This window comes from Physeter macrocephalus, chromosome 20, assembly GCF_002837175.3.
Source record: "Physeter macrocephalus isolate SW-GA chromosome 20, ASM283717v5, whole genome shotgun sequence".
NCBI lineage: Eukaryota > Metazoa > Chordata > Mammalia > Artiodactyla > Physeteridae > Physeter > Physeter macrocephalus.
This window is the reverse complement of record NC_041233.1, coordinates 7,975,777-7,999,240: the sequence shown is the minus strand read 5'-3', so window position 1 is coordinate 7,999,240 and position 23,464 is coordinate 7,975,777. Positions and strand designations below refer to the sequence as shown.

Below are 23,464 nucleotides of genomic sequence, written 5' to 3'. Positions count from 1 at the left end.
GGACATATATACACTACCAAACATAAAATAGACAGCTAGTGGGAAGCAGCTGCATAGCACAGGGAGATCAGCTCGGTGCTTTGTGACTACCTAGAAGGGTGGGATAGGGAGGGTGGGAGGGAGGGAGATGCAAGAGGGAAGAGATATGGAGACATATGTATACGTATAACTGATTCACTTATAAAGCAGAAACTAACACACCATTGTAAAGCAATTATACTCCAATAAAGATGTTAAAAAAATAAAAATTAAAAAAAAATTAAAACAAACAAACTCACCAGAAAACAGGAAAGTAGAAAAGGTCTCTAAATGATAACTATTTTGTGCCAGCCTTCTCAAATAGTTCCTCGAACTGAAAGGATCATTGTTGGTAGAGTTTAATGATTGTTTGAAAAGTCATTAATCATGTGTTACTTCCTTTTCAATATAAGTGCCCTGTTTTCATGGACCACTTAAGGAATTTTAAAAAATGTGATTCTCATAAACTATGAGATAAGTGGATATTATATTTTTCCTAATATTCTCAAGGGAAAAATGCACAGTCTGGGTTATTCATGAATATAAGAAAATTCCAAATTGACAGCACTCATCTCATTGTAGTAAGCATCTGCTGACTTACCTATCTTCTCTGTTAGACTGTAGACTTCTTAAAGGTAGGATCTGGTTGGTTGATTAATTCAGTCATCAGATATTTATAAAAGAGCCACTATGCACCAGACTTCCTGCTGGGCTCTGAGGATACAAAAATAAGCCCTCGAAGGGCTGAGTTTTGGGCCAGAGAAAGAAGTTAATCTAGTAACATCATCAGTGAGATGAAGGAAAAGTAGGCAGAGCTATGAGAATGTTATAATAGTAGAAGGAGAGAGTATAATCAGGGAGGTTGGGGATGGTCTTCCTGAGAGAATACTATTTGGGTTGAAATCTGAAGGATTAGTAGTTAACTCCATTGTGGGTGTGAGGGACTGGATAGGGGCGTGTGGTGTATGGGATCCCATTTCCATCAGTAATTACAGCATGTGCAAAGGCCCTGGGCAAAAAGGAATACATTTTCACGAAACAGAGAGAAGGCCGCTTAAGCTGAGGCATCATGAGGAAGCCAGAACATGCTGGGAAATGAGGATGCAGGGGTACACAGGGGACAGACTATCAAAGACTGTGTGGCCAGATGAAGAATTCTGATCTTTATTACAGAGAAATGGGAAGCCACTGGCTACACAGGAGTGTATTCAGTGATGAGACCATTTTGTTGTTCTGTTTTGGTTTTTGGTTGGGGAGGGGGAGAGATATGATTGCTTTGGAGCACAGTTTAGAAGGGCAAGAGGGAATTCTAAGAGAAGAGTGAGTACGTTTGTGGAGGCATACAGGTAAGAGACACCTGTAGATTGGCGTGGGGTGGTAGCAGCAGAGAGTGAAAGAAATCTGCGCTTTTCTATCCTCACAGGCTAAAAGAACGTTCACACACAGCAGACATATAACTGGTTACTGAAAGAACGCACAAAATGAACGTCATTAAGGCATTCGATTCATTTTCACATGTAAAAAGAAAGCTGTTAAGAAGTCTTGATACACACACACCTGTGCCACCATCACTATCCCTGCTGGAGTTCTGGTTACCAGATTCTCTTTCCCCTACAAATGACTGAAAGTCTAAAAATAGGCTGTAATAGTAGGACTTAAGTATCCTCTAAATGCTTTAAAATTAGGCAGTTAGAGACAGAATTTTCACTTAGCATAAGTGGGCGACAATGGTAGGATTAAAAGCAATATTTCATTAGTCAACAGTGTCCTTGAAAACGGCAAATGGGATCCTTATTCCTTGTCAACCTACCTGCATCTTACCCCGTCCTGATTTTCCAAAATACAAGCGTGCACCAACTTGCAATCACAAGCATTTCAGAAGTCAAAAGGGAAGCCTAATATAAAATAGATGCTACTTTCCTTACTAATTTTTTTCTATAAAGTATTTTAATAGATACCCCAGAACTACTGTTCTGTAGGGAATATGGCTTGTTCCCCTTTTTAAAAACCCTACCTTTTTCAAAGATAAAAGGAAATGGTTTACACACCTTCAAAAGAATATATGAGGCATAAAACATGACTCATCTCTCTTTAATTCTTAGTGTGCTTCAATGTACAGTAAGTATTTTAAAGTAGATAAAAGATATACATAAATATAGAAGTTCAAGTTTGGGGAATCCTCACTTTACATATCAGAAAAATTTCTGAACAGCTACAATCTGGCAGACACCTTGGAATAAATATTCCATTACTGATCATACTCAGCTCCCCACAATGACCACCACCAGGACAAGAGTTTTGACTTCTGGTTTATTTTAATGCTTCCCTCTTGTCTCCAATCCCACTTTGCTGACATGTTTCAGGTTAATGTATCTCTTTCTGTATTTTTGCGCCTTGACACGAAGCCCAAGTATTTCTTTGTTAACCTCAACTTTCACTTCTGTCTTACTTTACTCTTAGGCTAGGTCATGAAACAACTTTTTGAACTAAGCACAGGAAAAACATTTTGATCATCAGTTAATGTCTGCCAGAATACAGAAAAAATATATATAATGTAGAGATAGGGTGAAAGAAAAAATAAGAGATTAATGTGTCTATATCTTTACAAAAGACGACTGTATATATGCTGTTAGGTCTCTCTCTCTCTCTTCAGGAAAATCCACAATGGTATAATTGATATATCAAAAAGTAAATACTTGGATTATACAACTTCTGCTTCGATCTGGAAATGGCTAGATTATAAAGGCTTCATGGCGCATGCATTTTAAATAACCAAGTTCCCTAGTTTAGTATGTAATTTGATTTATCTAAATAAAAGCTGTACAAATAAGACTAAGAATACCTTAGATTTGAAAGCTGTACTGTTACAGTTTACATAGCACTTCAACATTCATCATGTCATATGAGATTTTATACATGCAATAGATCTCTAAAGTTAGTAGTTATTTTAATCTAGTTTAAAAATGAAAAAAAACAAACAAGCCAAAAACCAAAAAACAAAGGTTCAGAGAAGTTAGGTCCCTTGTCCAAATCATTCAGCTGGTTTAGTTGCAAATAGAGGACTTACATACAGGTTTTCTGATTCAAAGCCCATTATTCTCTCCAGGACATCATGTTAACATCTAAAACCACGCTGTGACTGTAACATGTAAAGTTTACATGTCTAAGACTTAACATGCTAACACTCTGACAAGTCTGTATTAGAGTATGTTTGATTAATAAAAGCTTCTTGAATTCTGTATTGTTTTACAGGCAAATGCCTAAGCAAATTTGAAACAATAATGAGACACTAGAATAATATAAAGACTGCATTAAAATATGCTTTTGAGATAAAGATACATAGTAGCTCTCCAATAAATTCCTGTTAAAAATAAAAATAATAATATTTAAAGGCAAAGGGATTTAACATACAATGCCTAAATGAAATACAAGAATCACAGAGAGACGGAATCAATGTTAAAATCCAGTTCTTCTCCTCTGACTGGTATGACAAGTTATATTATGCATTTATCTTCAACTATTGAACCCTTAATATATTCAAAGGGAAAAGAGAGATTAAACAACAGGTAAAATTAATACATGGTAATGGAAGTCTACATTAGTAGACCAGTAGATTAGTTTACATATAGTACCTTTGTAGAGGGTTATAAATTGCAAAATGGCACAAGGCAGGCTTCTGGGATACTGAAAATGTTCTATGTCTCGACCTGAGAAAATGGGCAGATACATGTAAAATTTCATCAAGCTATGTCATCAAGCTGTTCTCAAGATTTGTGTACTCTGCCGTATATACGGAATGCCTCAAAAAATTAAAAAAATAAATTATAGCAAAACATAACATGGGAAACCAAGAAGTTAAAATATGTAAGAAGCTAGAGAGAGCACAACAGAAAGTATTATCATGGGGTCCCCATCAGAGCCTTCCCCTATCATGAGAAGGTTAAAGAGTATGCAAAAGCTCCATCTGAACAATTTTCATAGAAATGTTTCTATGATGAAGAGAAGTCAAACAAAAGCCAGTCAACTGGAGAGCTTTCTGAAGACAATTTCCCCGTTAATTTTGGATAACTGAAACATTAATGCAAAATCTCAGGCAATTTATGAGAAATACATCTTAAAAACACCCAAATACTGGATATGATAATATTAGAAAGCACATACAGCATTAAGTAGTCATATCCAGAAACTATCATTTCTCAAAAAATGTAAAGAATGTAAAATTTATTTGCATATATATACACATACACACACGTACATGTCCCTAGTTCTCAGCTTATCCACTGTGGCTTTTATAGAAATGACTTAATCCTTAGGTTTTCCTGTGAATGGAATGGGACTTATAACATCTCTATCAGTACACTCAATGTTTTCTTACTGAAGTCACCCCAACGCTGTCTCAAAACCTACAGAGCATTGAGCTAAAATTTGCCTTGGCAGTTACGAAGCCAGATGCAGGAAAGCGTAAAACATAAATTCTGCCGACTGCTATAAAGTCTTAAAGCCCCACGGCAAGGAGAGTCTGTGGAAAGTGAGTGACCGCCCTGCAAGGCTCTTTGAAAGCAGGTGTTTGGGAACGTGAATTTCAGCTACGTGAATTCTCAGAAATGAACAAAAACTGACTACTATGGGGTGAGGGGTGCTAGAAAAGTCGCTTTTGCCAAATCCAGGCCTCACTGTCTCTACTATGAAGCTCCAATGTCTGGAATACAGTCGACATGCAAATATGTAGTCAAGAGCATGAAGAAAGTAAGTGCAGTTAAAAATTGTTGGTGTATAACAGCTCATTACATTATCTATAAGAGATAACCAAACACAAATTCAGAGGCCCAGTTTTGCTTCACCCCTCTGAAATAAAATATGGCAGAAGCTGCCATTTTCATTCATTTGACCTTTAATAATATAACCTTTTGATTTTCAAGTGTGCTTTGGACTAGTATATAAAGTTCCAGTCTTCAATTTCACCATAGGTAATGCTACTTAAAAACAACCTTGAGGACCTTACCTTGGCCTATGACGACCATGCATGCAGCCGTGCAAACATGCATTCATGCAACATAGCAGCACACAACACAGTGCAAAAATGGCAAAGAAAACCAAGTGATGGCCATGCTAGTATTTGTTCAAGGGTCTCCTTACCAAATAGTGAAATCCTATGCCTGACAAGAACTCCAAGTTTGCAGAATAGGCTGAAGACAAAAGAAAAACAAAAGAGAAAAGGGAAAAGGGGAAGGGAAGGTAGAAAAGACAGGGAGAAATTAAATTAAAATAAAACAAAAAAAAAAAAGAAGAAGAAAAAAAGAAAAATAAACAGCTGATACATGAGCCGGAAAAAAGCAACATGATGTCACGCAGAAAGAATCAATTCTCTGAGCAGAATGTGGAGTAAAGATATTAAAGAAAGAGTCTGTGAGTGCATGTCTTTAACAAACATGGTTACAAAAGAACAGATTATAAGGAACCCAAAAGAAAAAACTGAAAGCAAAGCTAATTAATATAAAAGCAATCTATATGAACCCCGTAAGAATATAACTACTAGAAAACCACAAGGAGAAAAATTTAATTTTATCTGCCCCACAGTACTACTGAGGTTCTAGAAATTTGTTGCTGTTGTTATGGACATTATTTAACGATGGAAGTATGGTGCTTTGGGCATAAAATGTTTACTTTTAGTATGTTTTATCATTTGACCTTTCCTTCTCCCTGACCTTGACCACACCCCTTACAAATATACCAAAGCATCCAGTGAATCTGAACACAATGAACTAGAGAGAGAATTTAAACAACTGATAACCCCTCAGAGAAAAATGTTACAGACATGATAACTTAAAGGGCTTCTAATGCTAATTCATGAGTTGAACATAGATTTCCTCTAGACTAAGTTCCTGGGTCTTCAGGTCCTTCCTGGTGGTCACCAATGGGAGATTCCAAATAAGAGCGCCCAGCACGCAACATGATGGCATTGGTACGCACTAATGCTTGGATCACAACCCAGAGCCTGGGCAATACCCGTTCTTGGCCTGTCACGTCTGTCACCAGGCAGTCTGGTGGCTTTCTTGCTGGGCCCTAATTTTAGGAACATCTTTCATTCAGTTCCATGCTACAATCCCTTCTAAACATCCCTCAGGATTCAGCTCAGACATGTTTACTCCAAGAAGCCTTTTCTAACACCGGGTGTTCCTTCACCACTCCCAAACCCAAGCTCAAAGAAGTCTCCTCCCAGCCAGGGGCCATCTGCAAATATCTACCAGGACACTTAACCTCCCATATTACAACTGACACAATTTTCACTTCTATCCAACACTCTTCTGAACCCTCAGAGAGCACTGGTGGTCCACAGCCAGAACTTAAAAGCTCTAACCTTGAAAATCCACTTATACAGCAACCCCCCACACTCAGCTTGATCTTCCCAATCATGATGACAGCTATGTCCTCACTGCCCCATCCTCTCTTGCAAAGCTTTCTCATCACCAGTAGCGTGCAGATGTACACTCGTCAGGACTGGGGAGACAGGCTCTATGCCATGGAATACAATGATGGCAACTGCTCATGGCAGAATGGGAGAAAGGAGTCAGGACCACCTTTGTGATGTGGACCACTTTTATTACAGTAGGTTTTGGCCATCATCTCTCACTTCAGTAACAATGTGAAATAACGTATTGGTGAAAATTAATTATATAGGGCATGGGGTAGCTTTTCCAAGAAAACATTCATCCGCAAGTGCTTAAGTGACTTCGAGGTCTTGGGAAATCTCTTATCAGTGCTAAATTTTTTTCAAACAATGATCTATTCAAGTAGATGTTAGACATAAGATTAGACATTAGCTCCCCGGCATTATTTATCTTTAGGCTATAACTGAAATGAACAAAGACAATAAAACAAAAGCAACTTTCTCCAGGTGCCCTCATTCACTGAGCTTTCTGTGTGTTAACAAGAATCTGTCTCCATGTAGAGTGATTACATCTTAGAATTGTACACATTCTGGATTCTTGGAATCGAGTCTATTTTAAGTGACATCTTTTACCTCTTACTCGCTGACACTCTCTAGTACCCAGAGTGAAAAATTCTGCAATGATGTTGAATTTATAATACTAGGATTATGTTTTTAACCTATGAATTTGAATTACGAATTTATAATACTAGAATTATGTTTTAATCTAGACCCGGGGTGTTTTGCAGTGATAGGAAACAGAATTGCTCTGTATCCTGAGCACATATATGTTGGAGAATCTCTCCGAAAAAAATGACTTCTTATGATATCAGCTGCCTCCTAACTCTAGGTGTTCCTAATTAATAACAGATGTGCCACCAGAGAGACATACAGTTATATAGAAAGCTAAGCCCTAAGAAAAGACAAATCGTATCTCTCTCCCTTCCTGTGCCATCCTCTTTCAGGGTGTAGCTTCTGTGCAGACTCTAAGGTTTGATTATTATAAACTCTAGCTTATAGTTTTTCTAAAGACAATTTCCATAATCCCGTTATCCCCTTTCTCTATATCCCTTCATTATTAACATTCTTAAGAATTCACTCTGCAGTTTCCTCCCTGACTCATTGCCTTGTGAGTTTGCTTTCCACCTCATCGCTCTCCTGAAAACACTCTCTTGAAGTTCTCAATACCCTCTAAGTAGCAAATCTAATAACCTCCTTTTCAGTCTCCATCCTGGAGAGCTCTCCCCAGTATCTGGCATCATTAACTACTTAAATCTGTGAAATTCTGGTTTCTGTTTTACAGTATTACTTCCCACTTCCTCTCTAATTAATTGTTCTCTCTATTCTTCAAAGATCCACTTCTGGAAACCCTGGCTATGTAATAATTCTCCAAGTTTTGGCTCAGACCTTTCAGCTTCTCTCCAATTCTCCCTTAGTTTCATCTGCTTTCAGAGCTTCGAGCAGGAGATGGGTATAGATAATCCCCAAATGTCATTTCTTGCCCTGATCTCTCCAACACCAAACACCTACTTCCCACTTTCTGCTGGATATCTCCAGCTGAACGACCTGTTAGTACTTTATCCTTCCATACGTACCTCTTTAACCAAATTTAAACTCTTCTCAAAACTAGTTCTTCTGAAGTTTGTTTTAGCTAGTGAGACCAATATTGTTCCAACCACTCAGCACTGAAACTTCAGCCCCAGGTTGGCCTCCTCCTTTCTACTTGAGATAGGACTCATTACCGAGGCATGCTTATTTTCCCTCTTCCGTGTTTCTCAGACGCAGCCCCTCTCTGCATTTACATCTCCTGTGCACTCCCAGCACTTTATATATGGCTCATTTACACTCATCACAACGTAGTTCATGGTTAGCTCTATATGTATGTGTCTCCTCAGCTACACTTCTAAGTCCATTAAAGTTGGGAACTGTGCTGTTGTATCTGTGTGTTTATCCTCAGACCTAGGACAGCACCTTGTACCCACGGGGCATTCAGAATACTTGCTGAACAAACCCACGGGTAGCACCACCTACTGGAAGTAGCACTTCTGTTACAACAGCTTGCATCCCCTGCCATAGCTCCTAACGCCTGCCATGGCTTCCCAAGCCATGCTACTCTTATCAATCCTACTTATGCTCCCAGACTGTCCTCATTCTTCTATTTAAAGAGCGTCAATGGCTTCTTAGTGCTAACGAATTAAGTAAAAAGAAAAAAGATGTTTTGACAGTTACTCTCAATTACAGTGTTCCACCATGAATCTACATAAACCTATATTTCTCCTAAATGACCAGCTTCTAAGCCGTACATTGTTATCTAAAAAATATACCTTTTTCTTAATCTCTGACCTACATATTTTTTAAGATCAACTTTGAATGTCATGACTTCCATAAATCTCCAGCCCATCCATACTCATCTAAGGGGTTCTTACTTTACTTTGAATCCTATAGCACCGCTCAGCTTTCTGCTATTGGAACAATAATTATTCCCATATACTTAGCCACTGCCATGTATACTCCTGCTGGAGTGCAGATACCCCGTCTAACTCATCTCTGTGGACAGGAGAATACTGACTTTAGACAGGAAATGCTCGATACCTAATTTCTAGTACCAGGAGGTATCTAAACAACTAATGGGAACAACCTGGTTTTAATTGTGGAGAAATTAATTTAGACCCACATAACTACTGCTACACCCAACTGTTAAATACAAATTAAAACGATCATGGCGATGCTCATTATGTGTATGCAGGTATGCTTGTTTATTCACAGTAGCAGGGCCAGTGTTTTTTTAAACCTGTTTTAGTGTATTTTTTACGTATTTTACTCATTGAAGTAATATTTAACTGAAGTAGTAAGAAATCAGAGATTTACAAATTTCAGTGATTCCATTTCAACACGCCAAACAAATTATTTGTTTTTTTAATGTGATAGTGATGTTGGTTGTTTTAAAACATACCTTTATGATTATTAAAGTAAGATTTGTTCATTTTAAAAACTTGGAAAACACATAAAAACAGTAATATAAAATCTACAATGCACTACCTAGAGAAAACAACCATTAAATTTATCCCTTACCAGTACTTTTCTATAAAAATTTAGGTTCTTTTAAAAAATCCAAATCAATACTATTTGAACAAATGTTTTATTTTTTAAATGATAATTTTCCTAAGTTATCATGTATTTGTATCCATCATCATTTTAATGACTGGACAACATGTACCATAATTTATTCACCATCACCTTATTCATTTTTCAACTCTGATTCTTTTCTCTCTGAGGATAAATTCTACCTCTGTTTGGCATTAAAGTACTGCGAAGACATCAGTTACTTCTGTTGTTACGTCTCTCATTCCTGTGCATTGGAATTTTAATGGCATACGTTCCCTTTTTCGGAAGTGCTAGTGGCAGAAGTAAAACTTACCAACCCTCTTTCCAAGAAGTGAAGAAAAAAATTGAAGATGAAATCATTAAAAACTGGGGCAGTGTTATTAAAGGCCCCAAAACTACATCAACGGAGGCTAGCACAGAATCGTGATGTTCTTCTGATTTCTTCTATGAGGGATATAGTTGGTAAAGGAGAATTAGTTACTTCTGTAGTTAGTGAACAGTTCTTAGAGTAAAACTGTAAAATGAATGGCGAAAACAAGACACAATAAAAGGGGAAGGGGAAGAGCAGAACTTGCATATTTTTTTTCATTTTTTTCCCTATATTCTGCAATTGTATTTTGATTTATGTTAACGAATGTGATTAAATTAACCACACCCTCTAGGAACAAAGTTTCTGTTACAAAAGGTTAACTGGCCAGGAAAGACTAGGAGACTCTGCAGTAGCCTAGGTTCCATAGTGTTTAATGATAACTTGGTGTTCTGGCGTTTTCCAGCTACTGTGTGCCCTCACCATCCACAGGGGAACACGGGGCCAGTGGTGTGGATGAGCACGCGTGTGAAATGAGGAGAGATGGGTCTCTCTCTCTCCTAGGGAAGGCGGAAAGAAGGTCATGCCATAGTAGGGAAGGGGAGGGGGTTATTTGCATCTTGGAAAGTAGCTCTTCCTTCCCTCTCCTTCTGGTAACACAGTTGGTGGAAACAAAGTAAGTCACTGGAATGGATTCTCTGTTAATTTTAACTATCATCCATTTTATCAACTTCACAGGAAGCTTATTATTTGAAGAAGTTTGGAAACATTTTTGATGCTGCTGCAATCCTAAATCACATGATTGGCTATCTATCGGTTGGTAGACAACCAACTAGACAATAAATTTGAGTAAAGAGATGAGCTTAAGATACCACACCCAGGGCTATGCACCGCAGGAATCTTACTTCCTCTTTACCCTCTGGGGACAGTCTATATTCAATGTCATCTCACCCTGTCCACTAGGCTGATACTGCACTGCCATTCAACATATCATTAAAGTCAAGTCTATGCTATGAATCTAAAACTGCTCTAAAAAAAGTCTTAAGAAAAAAAAAAGAGGTTTGTTTCCCAGGCAAGCCACTGATGACAGATCCATAGATACTGTGAAATGATAAACGCATATTCTTTTAAGATGTTAAACTTATGATAATACTGCTAAACAGCAATAGATAACTAAAAAAAGTCAAGACCAAGGAAAGCCTGTATTCTACTTTATACAGCGTACTCATTTTTACAGAAATGTTTTTCAAATACAATCTAAAAGCTTGGTTTGGACTCTTGTGCAATGTAATACAGAAGAAGACTTTCTCAGTAATTGATTCTCATGTATACTAAGTTCTGGCAGAATTTTGAGGACTCAAACTTCTGCTGAAATCCCCAGCAGAACCACAAATAAATCTCCGAAGAATACTTGGGTTTAAAGAGAAATAAGAAAGCACTGCTAGGATGCTGGCTTGACTGGTGTGAGCAGAAAACTTTAAAAAGTATATATGTTTACTTCATTTTATCCCAAGATTGCTCATAATTTTTTACAATTTAAACTTATAATTTCTGAAAATGAGATTCTGCTGAAAAATACAGGCTGGCAAAAACATTAGATTTGAATAAATTTTCAGGAATCCAATGTTAAAAAGTATCATTTAACAAAAAATACTAATACACTGATGCACCTCCAGCCTCTACTTGTGGATTCTGTATTGGGTATTTTGTTCCTTCTACTCAGCATTACATTTAGCAGTAAAATATAAGAAAACTCAACACCTAGAACACATGTTTTAACTTGCCAAAACCATCCTTCTCATAGTGTTTGATTCCAAGGGGCCAGGGGCCGGGGAACATGGGTGGGAACTCTTTGCATGATCCTACTTCAGGAACCTGAGATTCTCTTTCTCAAAAGGAAATACACTTAAACAATAGTCTTTATTTTTTATAGCTGTTTACCTAGTCACCATTTCTTTCTCTTTGTTTGATGCATGTCCTCCAGAACAGAGAGGTCTGCTTGCTGCAGATAAGAAGTATAAACGATGGTTTTTGAAATACTGATCAATTAAAGGAAGAACAACCTGAAAGAAAGGAAAAGAAAACAGATCTACACAGTGGACTCTTCCAGGGGAGGAATGAGTGCTGAGTTTTTAGAGCAGCCAGAGTTCTGTCCACATGCAATAAGTCCCCAATATCCACAGCCATGCCAAACAGCATTTCAAAGTATGCCTCTCATAAGTTTCACTCTGCTGTCTCCAGTCCGTGTGTGTGTGTGTGTGTGTGTTCATGTGTGTAATTATAAAAAAAAACACATCAAATTTTCAATGGTTTGAAATTAGTCTCAATATTTTCTCAAAATGAAACAGTCTTAATATTTTCACTTCATGCAGTTCTGTGCCTGAAAGGTTCAAAAATAATCAGTGATGACCTCCTACTGAGTCTCTACTATGTCTGAGGATTGTAACTGATATGCTATCAATTCATGTATCCCAGTAACCACTCTGTATGGTAGGTGCCATCATCTCTGATTTCTAGGTATTAAATTGAGATGTAGAAAGTGAATGATTTACTCAAAGTCACATTGCCACTTACCTACCTGCACAAAGCTCTTACCTGGCCTCTGTCAAAGCCCACCTCCCAATTCTGCCCTCTAATCCTGACGGCTGTTGGCCAATTCCTCCCTGTCCTCCATCCACAGGCTTTGTACCTGCCGTTCACTCTGTCTGAAATGCTCTCTCCACACCCCATAACCTACTCACTTCACTCCTTCTGCAGACCTCAGTGCAGTGGCACTTCATCAGATAAGCCTTTGCTGGCCTGTCAACTAGATAAACTCCCTGTATCCTCTGGTCTTTGAACATCACTTGCAATTTTATATTTTATATGTATGATTTTTGGGTTAGTCTCTCTCCCTAAGAGTCTATAAGGCACACAAGAGAAAGAAACATTTCTGGGTTTGTTTCCCATTAAAGCCCTCTCCTGGCCTCTATTACTACTGCTTGTTCTGTTTCGTTTACCACTGACACACCAGCGCTTAGGACCTTGTTGCAAGCCTGTAGCAAGCACTAGATAAATATCTGTTGAATAAATAAATGAAAAAAGTAATAATAATTGGCATTACCAGTATTTAGACTCAAGCCTGTCTAAATACATATTTTCCCCTACAAGGTAGGTATATTTTTTAATAATAGGAATACAAAAGCTTTTAGTGATCTTTTTTAGTGATCTTCCTAGGAAGTGGTGACACTACCTGAACTTAGTGATTGACATATAATAGGTACTCAATAAATATGTAAATGAATGAATCACAGACTTAGTAGAAGTTAAGCCACATTAGGCATGCATCTGCAAACAAAATCACTAGGGGCGCTGAGTGCACAGGCAATGAAATACAAGAATGTATTTTAAACGTGTGATTAGAGGCCATGAATACAGCACTTCTGATCACTGGTTCTCAAGGGCGATTACATCCCAGGAGAACAGATAACCAGCAATGTGCAGCCCAAGACAGACTTCAGAGGACTGATACAGATTTTGGGTGCAATACTGAGTGGAAAGAAAAGACAAGAGAAATCTCCCTTACAGTAAAGGGTACAATTCTGAAAACATATAATAGAAACCAAATATTAATCAATCAAAATAACATGTCATTTTTGTAAATGACCTATAACCACCAAATGCAAGTACTTTGAGAGGAAATGGACGGAAATCATTAGGTCTTCAGGTTAACTAAAACATACTGTAAATAGGAAAGCTTCCCAAGGGCATTCTGTCTTTGTGATAGTGAATCTCCAGGACATAATTCAATGCATGGCACAGACTAGGCTCAGAGTAAACACTGAGTACGTGAATGGACCCAATGTGGACACTCTGCAACTCTTCATCTCCTTCCCGTACTGGCTGGAATGTGCACACAGCAAATTCTTGATGAATTCGTATTAAACGGAATAAATAAAAATCATGAGATATACTCTAAATATGACCAACTGATCCTATCTGAGCCTCAGTTTTCCTCTCCTGAGTAGGATTCAGGTCCCACAAGGATTCTATAGTATAGGTTCTTATAACATACCCACTGATAAATTAACTCATGCTTTTCCTCTTTAACAAAGAAATATTCATCTAAAAATTTTAAATCAGAACAATATTCAAATGTTAGGAAATAGATGTTTCTCCTTTATGTCATATGATAAAGCCAAAAAAGAGAACTTTGAGTCAGACTTCACAGAGGACAAAGTCATTTGAGAAATACGGTACGGAGAGCAGAGCAAGTTAAAGCATGACCGAAGGTGCTGGGAGCACATTTATCCCACATGATTCATGCAGTTATTTTCATGCCACAGAATATTTAGTTAGAGTAGAATTCACATTTGTAGACAAGTGCATTCCATAAAGAGGCAACGATCTAAACAGTATATCTGGTAAACAAACATATTGAAGGAAATACAGGACGGATTGTATACTGTACTTTAGCAAAGAACTTGATTTCTTGTTCATAAGGGAAATGTTCTCCTTTGCTTCTGCTGCCACCATCTGTAGACATGAAGAGTTTTTAGGTACACGTTGCACTTCAAACATTGCAAGATATTCACCCCAAATGCTAAGTTTAGAACACACTGCTAAATGCGTTACCCCACTAAACTGAATACAAAAATATAAAGGCTAACTTCAGTCGTGTAATTTAAAACAAGATTAAAAACATACCCAAATCAAAATAAAAAAGCTCTTGAGACAGCCCATACATGTGGTTACAAGCACAAACATACTGTGGTGTAGCTTTGAGATCTGATTGACATGTAGGGAGGAAACTGGAATAAAGCAAAAATCCCACATTTTTAGCAGTAAAATCCCACATTCTCTTTCAGTAAGAAAGAAGCTCCCTGGGGTGAGAAAAGTGAGTGGAAAATAAGTAAACATAATTTGTTAGATTTTAACACGGACCTCTACATAAAGATAGTGACTTCTTGGTGTGACTGCAAGTTACAGCCTTTAATATTAATATACCAATGGAAAAATTTCAGGAAGCCAGTGCCTGTGATGAGGAGGAGGACCACAACTGTAATACTAGGCTAGAAAATTAACATTCTGCTAAAGAATAAAAAAGTTCACCGGTGTCAAAAGATAATTTCCATAAGCAAAGCAAAAAGCCCCGAATTTTCCCCATGGTGTAGAAAATGAGTTCAAGGTTAAGAACTGATTGACTGAACGCCTTTAGCTTAGAAGGTGGCCTTTCCTACCTCCCTCATGCATACAAAGGAGGCTTCATGCATATAGAAGAGGTAGTAATAAACTATGATAACCACGATGCTACTCAGAACAGATTGGAGAGCTAAGAATTTCAGAACTGGATATAAGGTTTCAGTAAAATCTGTAAGCAGAGCTTCCATATTTTATAAGAATTAAACTGACTTTTTCTTGAAAAAGTTCTTTTGCACATAGAAATAAACACAATTTGAAATACGCTTTATTAAATCTTAAGCATAAATTCAGGATAATTTTTAGAGAACTTAGGTAATACTTTGTAAAATCAGACAGTGCTCTTCCCATGAATAAGTAAAAGAAAATAATGGCTTTTCAATGCTTGCGAATTTCAATTTCTTTTAAATCACTTTTGCACTAAAGCTCTCTCAAGCATATTATGCAGAATGGCTGGATCCACCTAAGGGACCTTCTCATATAAACGTTATTACGACAGAAATTTGTACGTATCTAAATCTGCTAATATTTCAAAGAACTAAATAGGAAATATCTTTCCTTTCATTATATATTGTAACAAAAATGCCTCTGTAGAAAATGTGAAAAGATTTGGAGAGAATATGATCTGTGATGTAATACAAAAATTCAAAAAAGGCATAGGTATATTCTTACCATCACCATGAGTCTATGTTTAAGAATGAATATATTAAAGATGTGTTGCAAAGGCAATAAAGTGAAAGATAAAAGAAGAAGGTATTACAGAAATTTTGGGTTTTAGTAATAATGAAAAATGAAAATGAAAACAAATGATTGTGTTGACAATTTCAACTCTGCTTCTCCTCTTGACAGAGTTCTTGTACATAACTTGCCTTGCCAAAGCCACCTGGAAAAGGAACAGGTAACATCAGCAATTATAAAAAAAAAACAAACTAATTTTGTTGGGCTCTATATTAATCTAACCTTATTTCTCCCCAGAATTCTGTTCATAAGACCTTCTCTATCCTAGAGAAAGAAAGAAATGTGTGAAGTGGGTGAATCTGCCCTGTAGTTAGCTTCTCACCACTCCTTACACACAAATGCTGTCCTAGGAGGTTTATTCAGAAACTTGAATATAATGTGAATAAAGCAAAGCCTAAACACATTTTACCCTTCAAAGTTCTGTTTCTGCTACCCGTACATAAGCAAAAACTTCTCTTATTCCCTTTCCAAATGATCACTCTTTATTCCCTCTTCTACTCTCTCTTGTCAAAAAAAGAAGGCTGGGGCTTCCCTGGTGGCGCAGTGGTTGACAGTCCGCTTGCCGATTCAGGGGACGCGGGTTCGTGCCCCGGTCTGGGAAAAATGTGGATTAGAAATGTCAACACTTAACTTTGTGCATAAAAGCTTCAAAAGTTCACCATGGCCTCAGGCTTGTTCTTTGGTCAAATTTCATTCAGACTAATTTGGCTACCCGTCAAGATGACTATCATATTTTTAAAAAATATTTTTGGATGAGTTACAAAGAGACTGAATATTATGGATTAGTTTGTATAATTGGCCTTTATGAAAAAGATGGTTACGAGAGGAAAAATATAGCATTTGTACTGTAGCTAAAGAGGCAGGTGGAAAAAGAGGGAGGTTCTTTAAGAGAACGATGCTCAAGGAGAAAATCTCTAATCACATTTGGGATCCAGGGGCCAGGAACAAGAAAATACCAGAGCTTGAATTTCTATAAACTTTAATCTGATGCTGTGCTGAAAACTAATATAAATCCTAAGAAAACAGCATCAAAAAGAGCCCTTGGTTAGGAGGGGTTTGTTGCTGATGTATCACTAAGAGATCTAGGACTATGGGCCCCAAGGAAAGGGGCTGAAAACAGAAAGAATGAGGGTTAAAAAACCGAAACAAAAACAGAAAGAGAACCTTAAAACTGGAAAAAAAAAAAAAAAAAAAAGGAGATCACCACCAGCAGAGCACACTGCCTTTCAAAAAGGACCAAACTCTACTTCTTTATATCCTAATACCAACCAGTGGCTGGAAGGGGATCTGACACAAAGGTGAGTAATTGACAACTTGAATTTTAATTCAACAATGCTGAGGACAAACACAAAATAAGAGAAGTGAGAGGAGGCTGTCTTGATGATCTGTTCTGAATCTTAGATTTAAAATGAGGAGTTCTTTTTGTACTTAAATGGCACTGAGCCAGATGGGGAAGAGGTCTTTCCTTTTACTCTAAGAGAATAATCAAGTATTCTGTACTGCAGATACTCTAATATAAATGTGTAACCCTGCAAAGGTTAAACTCAAGGCCTTTACATTGTCTAGAAATTTGGAGAATCCATAGAGTTTTAGTTTAGTTTTTTTTAAGAGCAGAGAAATTAATTTCAAAAGGAAAGATTTAAGTGTAACTTAAAATCTGATGTCCATCCAATGTATCTTTCAAAATGAAAAATCAATGCCAATAAACATTTTAAGGAGAAAAGTATTACATGTTAGATTTTTTTTTTAAGTTCTCAAAATTTACCCATCCTTTAAAATGAGTTTGCCTATTGACTTTTAGACTCAAATTAGTATTACGATGGATAGAAAGTGTTTATACCATCCGGGAGCAGACCACAAGCATCCCAGTAGCCTACGCTGTTCTATTTCCTGATGTAAATGTTAAGAATAACAAAAACTGGGCTGTTAGTAATAGGACTATGGTACCTACCAAACTCCAGGATATACTGGTGGGCTTCGTCCACATAGCGAATGAGTTGCTGAAGGAAACTATAGGCAAATCGTTTCTCAATAGAAGGAGTGTCCAATTCCAGGTCCTTGAATCCTCTAGAACAGCAAAAAGGAAAAATGGAAACCAACATCTACAAAGACTGTTAGAAGGTAAGGTAAAAACGAAATATATTTGGTTAAATACCTATATATAGAGAAGTATATTTAACGTTTTACATATAGCAATATATAGATGTGTATATATACACACACAGATATAGATAAATTTGCAAGGTTAGCTAATATTCTTGTAGCTAAAAACAAAAAAGATTTAATTTATAAAACATACTTTGCACCTGATATAAAACTGTACTAAATAACTATTACTATGTAATAAAATGTTGCATTTAGAAAAGTAGAGTGTCATTTTTGCCTAGGGATTTTGCCTAAATGATGGATGGGGACTTAACATAAGAAGCGTAAGGAACTCAATTATGTGGCACAACAGCTAAGGGCATTAATGTTTCTGACACGTATATTTTGAACATACTAAACAGTAGCTCTAAGATTTAAAGGGATCACTGAGTTCATTTTCAGCCTTAAATCTGATAAGGATATTTAAATATTCAGTCTTATAACGAGAATGTGTAACTGGAGTAGGTGTGCTTTTACCTGGATACAGCATAGCCATTGATCTGCAGGAACTTGAGGATGTCCTGTGCTTTTTCCCTATCCTTGGCTTTCTCTTTGGCCGTCAGTGTATCATAGGGTACCAGCAGGGGATGGTTTCCACCTCCTAAGAGTATGCCAAGACAAGAACACAGCATAGTAATTAGAAAATAATGTGAAATGAGATATGGCTGCATGTATAATAGGACTGCACTACAGAACTTCTGGTGTCCTCCACTTATACACAGCATATACAGGACTCATATAAGACTCTTCCCTCTCTCGTGCCTTTAATGCTCCAATTAATTTAGGAAACCTGTTCAAAAAAGACTGTTCATATGCCTTCTAAGAGGCAATTAAAACATGAACATACAGGCATTTGTAATTTCAAATGCCAATGACATCTGCAATCACACAAGAAAGGAAAAGAAGCTGTGTTCTCCTCTCCACTGGAACTCCAAATACAGAGTGTACTTATGCACCAAAACAAGCACAGCTGGACCCAGTAAAATTACAAGGCATGTTTCAAGCAATATGCTTCATTTGCCACTGCACAGAGAGAAGAGAAAAAAATGTCTTAAATATGGAATTTTTACTACGCCTCCCAGATCAGAGAGTACTTTATGGTCACATCTTTCTAAATACACAAAACCCATACTTAGACTGCAGGTACAAGTTGATTGCTCTTAAATATCTAATAAAAGTAACATACGTCCTTGATTAAGAATTTTGGCAAGAACCTAGGTTTCTACTATACCTCTTCTGGTAAGAAATACTAAAAGCATTCTTTTAGATGTGGAAATTCTGGGAAGCATTTAAACTTTTAAAAACTGATAAAAAGAAAACAATTTATAAAATTATAAATTTTATAAAAATTTTTGTAAAAATTACAAAAATTTCAAAAAATGCACTGGTAATTCCAGATGTTAAGATCTGATACAGGGAACGCTATTAAAGCAGCAGCAAAATGAATAGCATAGTATGTCCCAAATTTAAAGTTTACAAAACACATATAGGAATATATTTTATGCGGGATGCTGAAATTCCTTAAAATACAACTGCTAAGCGAACAACAGAAAAAAATAACTATTTTGTTTGAATTATGATGACAACATAGAGACTATTAAATCCCTGTCCAATGGGGTTAAGCCAGGAGCTCCGCAAACAATCATAAATGTTGAATCGGTCCCACACAAGAAATAAGCAGACAAAAAGACAACAGAGAAAATGCCACGCTTTCCTAGAGCTTGCTTTGACTGAGAGCGCCATCTACAGAAATGCAATCACGCACTGAACCTTCTGACCATTAGGTGACACTATACACCACAAATGCAAAGTCAGGAACTACTACGTTAACACGAAGCATATTCAGAAGCCATCAGTAATTTTACAGTATCATACAATTATTAATGTAATATAATACACTTGTCAGTAGAATACAATTCTCACGTGATACTAAGAAACATTTTGTGGACAGCAAGAAGGATATAGAATCAACTAAGCCCACTGAGAGCAAATCTGACTTCTATCATAATCACAGATAGAATTTAACAGCATATTTTATGAAAAAATTTATAAAGCAAACATTTAATTTAATCATGCTGCGATCATAACCTATTTAGAAATTCCACTATTGCATGTAGTCCTTTACTCCTACAGAAACTGGCAACTTAATTTGTAATCCACAATGATGGGGGGGGAGGTCAGACACTAATAGGTTACTTTGGGAAGGGTGAGGGGCAAGGGGGGTGGGGAAGAGGAAAAGAGGGAAAGAGAGAAAGAGATAGAGAATGAATAAAGCCTGAACTTTAAAAATCCTAAGAACACAAAGTACGCTCTGACTCTAAAACCCTTCAGAACTAGATAGGGTGGGTTCTTTGAAGTCAGCCAACAGACTGGAAATTATGTCCTTTGCTGTGCCACTTAGCTAATGGCAGTGTGACTACCTTGATCTTGCCTATTTATAACATGAGTATAGATATTATGTGGAAGGGAGGTAAAGAAACTAGCTAAACCTGAGAGGTGAATAAATACGCAGGAATACCTAGGACTCTGCCTCAAACATACCGCCTGGCTTGTGTACTCATTCATGCTAAAGGGTCAAAATTGTTTGATACCAGCACTGTCCTTGGCTTAGTGACAGATCATTGCAGCCCAAAATATGTGGTAGTGGGGAAAGAAGAATAAAAAGAAATGCTAGTTCTTTACATTTTTCACTAATTGGGGAGCATGGATAATATTTCTTGGACTCTCACTCCTTTTTTCTATTCATGACATACTCCTTAAACTGCCTGATTTCCCCCAAACTCTGCTAGCTTCTTAAAGTAGTTTGGGAGGGCACTGAGGAACAGACAACCTGGGTAAGCAAAAGAGGAAATTTTCTCCCATTTTTTCTAAAGCAGATTCATCTTCTGCACATAGCTATAGGGATGATAAAAGAGCCCTGAGCCCTGGATGAGGCTGAAACAAAAGTGGGCAGGTTTGGCACTGACTCTTTTAGTTGTCCAAGTGTCTAAATGACTAAATGGCTATTTCAAGTCATTTCCTTATTCTTGGAAGCAGAAGCAGAGCTGTCAGGACACAGTTGGCTGTCAAAGTCTCCAGGAGAGGGAAAACGTTGGAGAAAAGACACCTATAGTTTCTGTCCTAAAACTGTCCACAGTCTCAAGCCTCTCTGGTTCCAAGAATCATTTCTCCTTCCTTTAGCCCCAATAACTTAAAAGCCAAGATCCAGTGCTATATATTTCAATACCTTTCCTATTGGCCTGCTGTTTTAGTGCCAAACAACTCACTTTCTCCTTTGAAAGGGTAGCCTTCATGGGGTAAGAATACTAATTTCACCACCTCACCTTTCAGCCTTTGCTGCAACTAAGCTTGTCTCCCCACTACACAGTATGAATTTGGACCAACCTGGATGCAGAGGTACAGATGCCTCATTTATGAGTGATGTGCTTCAAAGAAAACACTGACTGTAGGACACCTAATGGCTGGCCCAGAAATTAAAGGATGATGATTTTCTAGCATATTTATTAGAAGTGAGTACTAAGATAGCTCCTTATTACTTTTAGTTGTAACCAAACCATAGTGATTGAAACATACTTAGAAAACAAAACTGAATTTTTTTCATGTAATCTGCTCATGGAACAAATAGTAATTTTGTTAACTAGTTATGTGGACAATGCTCCTTCAAGAACCTCACTAAGTGAAAATTCTATGACTCTGTAACTCAGTTATCTATCCTTCCTTCCATCCATCCATCAGCCAATCAAACAACTGATCATTCATTTTACAAACACTGATGGAATGTTTCTAGAAAAACAGGTCTAGCCCTGAACCAAATTCTTGAATAGGCAATTTTGGTACATGGAATCCTTTTTGTTCGTTTCTATGCCCAATTCTAATTTGTTTTACTCGGTTTCCTAGCGCTTGGTGCCTGGTACCACCCTCCAATAGGAGGGGAACGGGGCCAGCGCTTTCCCCGTCCACTTAGGCACCAGGGAACGTGTTGGGCTCCTGGTCCTAATCCTCTGCCCTCGGAGCCTCCCTCCTGCTGCTCAGAGCCCAAGCCCGGTCCCTACACCTCCACCCAGGGCCCCACCTCTGCACTTGGAGACACCCTCTGAGACCCCCTCCAACGTGCTGGGCCTAAACTCCACCCATACACCCTCACTCAGGGCCCTACCTCTAAACTCCGGAACTGCACACTCGCACACTCCGGAGACCCTCCTTTCCATGTGCTGCCTCTCCACTTCCATGCAGGTCCTAAGCAGAGGCCCCGGCCCACCCAAAACCCCACCCCTGCCTAAGTTCTACCCACCGCCTAAACCTCGTCCCTACAGCCAAGGCTTTTTTGCTTTTTTCCTCTTTCAGATTGGGGTTCTGCTTTACCTGGTTGATTCACTGTTGCTGATTCTTTTATATTTTTATTTTTCCTAATAAATCTTTTATTTTTCTAACTTTATTTTATTCTTTATACTTTGTTAGTGATCTCTCCTTCTGGTGTGTTGCCAACCCCCTCCCACCTGTTTTTTTTTCTGTTGTAGTTTTATTTTACCTGGCTGTGGTTGTTTCGATTATAGTTTTATTTTTCCTAATATATTTTTTATCTTCCTAATTTTATTCTGTTTTTTATTCTTTGATATTGTATTGCTCCTTTTCTTCTTTCTTCCTTTTCTGTTGTTGTTATGTTTTTAACTGCACCACGAAGCTTGCGGGATCTTGGTTCCCAGGCCGGAGGTCAGGCCCAAGCTCCTGTGGTGGAAGCTCCGAGTCCAAACCGCTGGACTAACAGAGAACCTCAGACTCCAGGGAATATCAATCAGAGTGAGGCCTCCTGGAGGTCCTCATCTCAGCACCAAGACCTGGCTCTATCTAACTGCCTACAAACTCCAGTGCTGGATGTCTCAGGCCAAACAACCAGTAAGACAGGAATACAGCACCACCCATCAAAAAAAAAAAATAAAAAGGAAACGAAAAGAAAAATATGTTACAGACGAAGGAGCAATGTAAAAACCTACAAGACCAAATAAATGAAGACAAAATAGGCAACCTACCTAAAAAAGAATTCAGAGTAATGATAGTAAAGATGATCCAAAAACTCAGAAATAGAATGGAGAAAATACAGGAAACATTTACCAAGGATCTAAAAAAACTAAAGAGCAAACAAACGGCGATGAACAACACAATTACTGAAATTAAAAATACTCTAGAAGGAATCAGTAACAGAAGAGCCGAGGCAGAAGAATGGATAAGTGAGCTGGAAAATAAAATGGTGGAAGTAACTGCCAGGGAGCAGAAAAAAGAAAAAGAATGAAAAGAATTGAGGACAGTCTCAGAGACTTCTCGGACAACATTAAACACACCAACATATGATTTATAAGGGTCCCAGAAGAAGAAGAGAAAAAGAAACGGTCTGAGAAAATATTTGAAGAGATTATACTCAAAAACTTCCCTAACATGGGAAAGGAAATAGTCATTCAAGTCCAGGAAGCACAAAGAGTCCCATACAGGATAAACCCAAAGAGAAACATGCCGAGACACATATTAATCAAACTATCAAAAATTAAATACAA

General features: G+C 37.6%; 1 protein-coding gene across 1 annotated transcript in view; it reads right to left on the bottom strand.

Annotated features, from left to right (window-relative positions):
* RYR2 (ryanodine receptor 2) overlaps positions 1–23,464 on the bottom strand; it is a 564,826-nt gene that overhangs the window by 141,741 nt on the left and 399,621 nt on the right. Inside the window, exons 59-63 of the mRNA XM_055081210.1 lie at positions 18,396–18,519; positions 17,725–17,840; positions 14,308–14,372; positions 11,799–11,920; positions 5,155–5,204 (exon numbers count right to left, since the gene is read on the bottom strand). Of these exons, the coding sequence (XP_054937185.1) occupies positions 5,155–5,204; positions 11,799–11,920; positions 14,308–14,372; positions 17,725–17,840; positions 18,396–18,519 (477 nt within the window). The remainder of the gene's footprint in view (positions 1–5,154; positions 5,205–11,798; positions 11,921–14,307; positions 14,373–17,724; positions 17,841–18,395; positions 18,520–23,464) is intronic.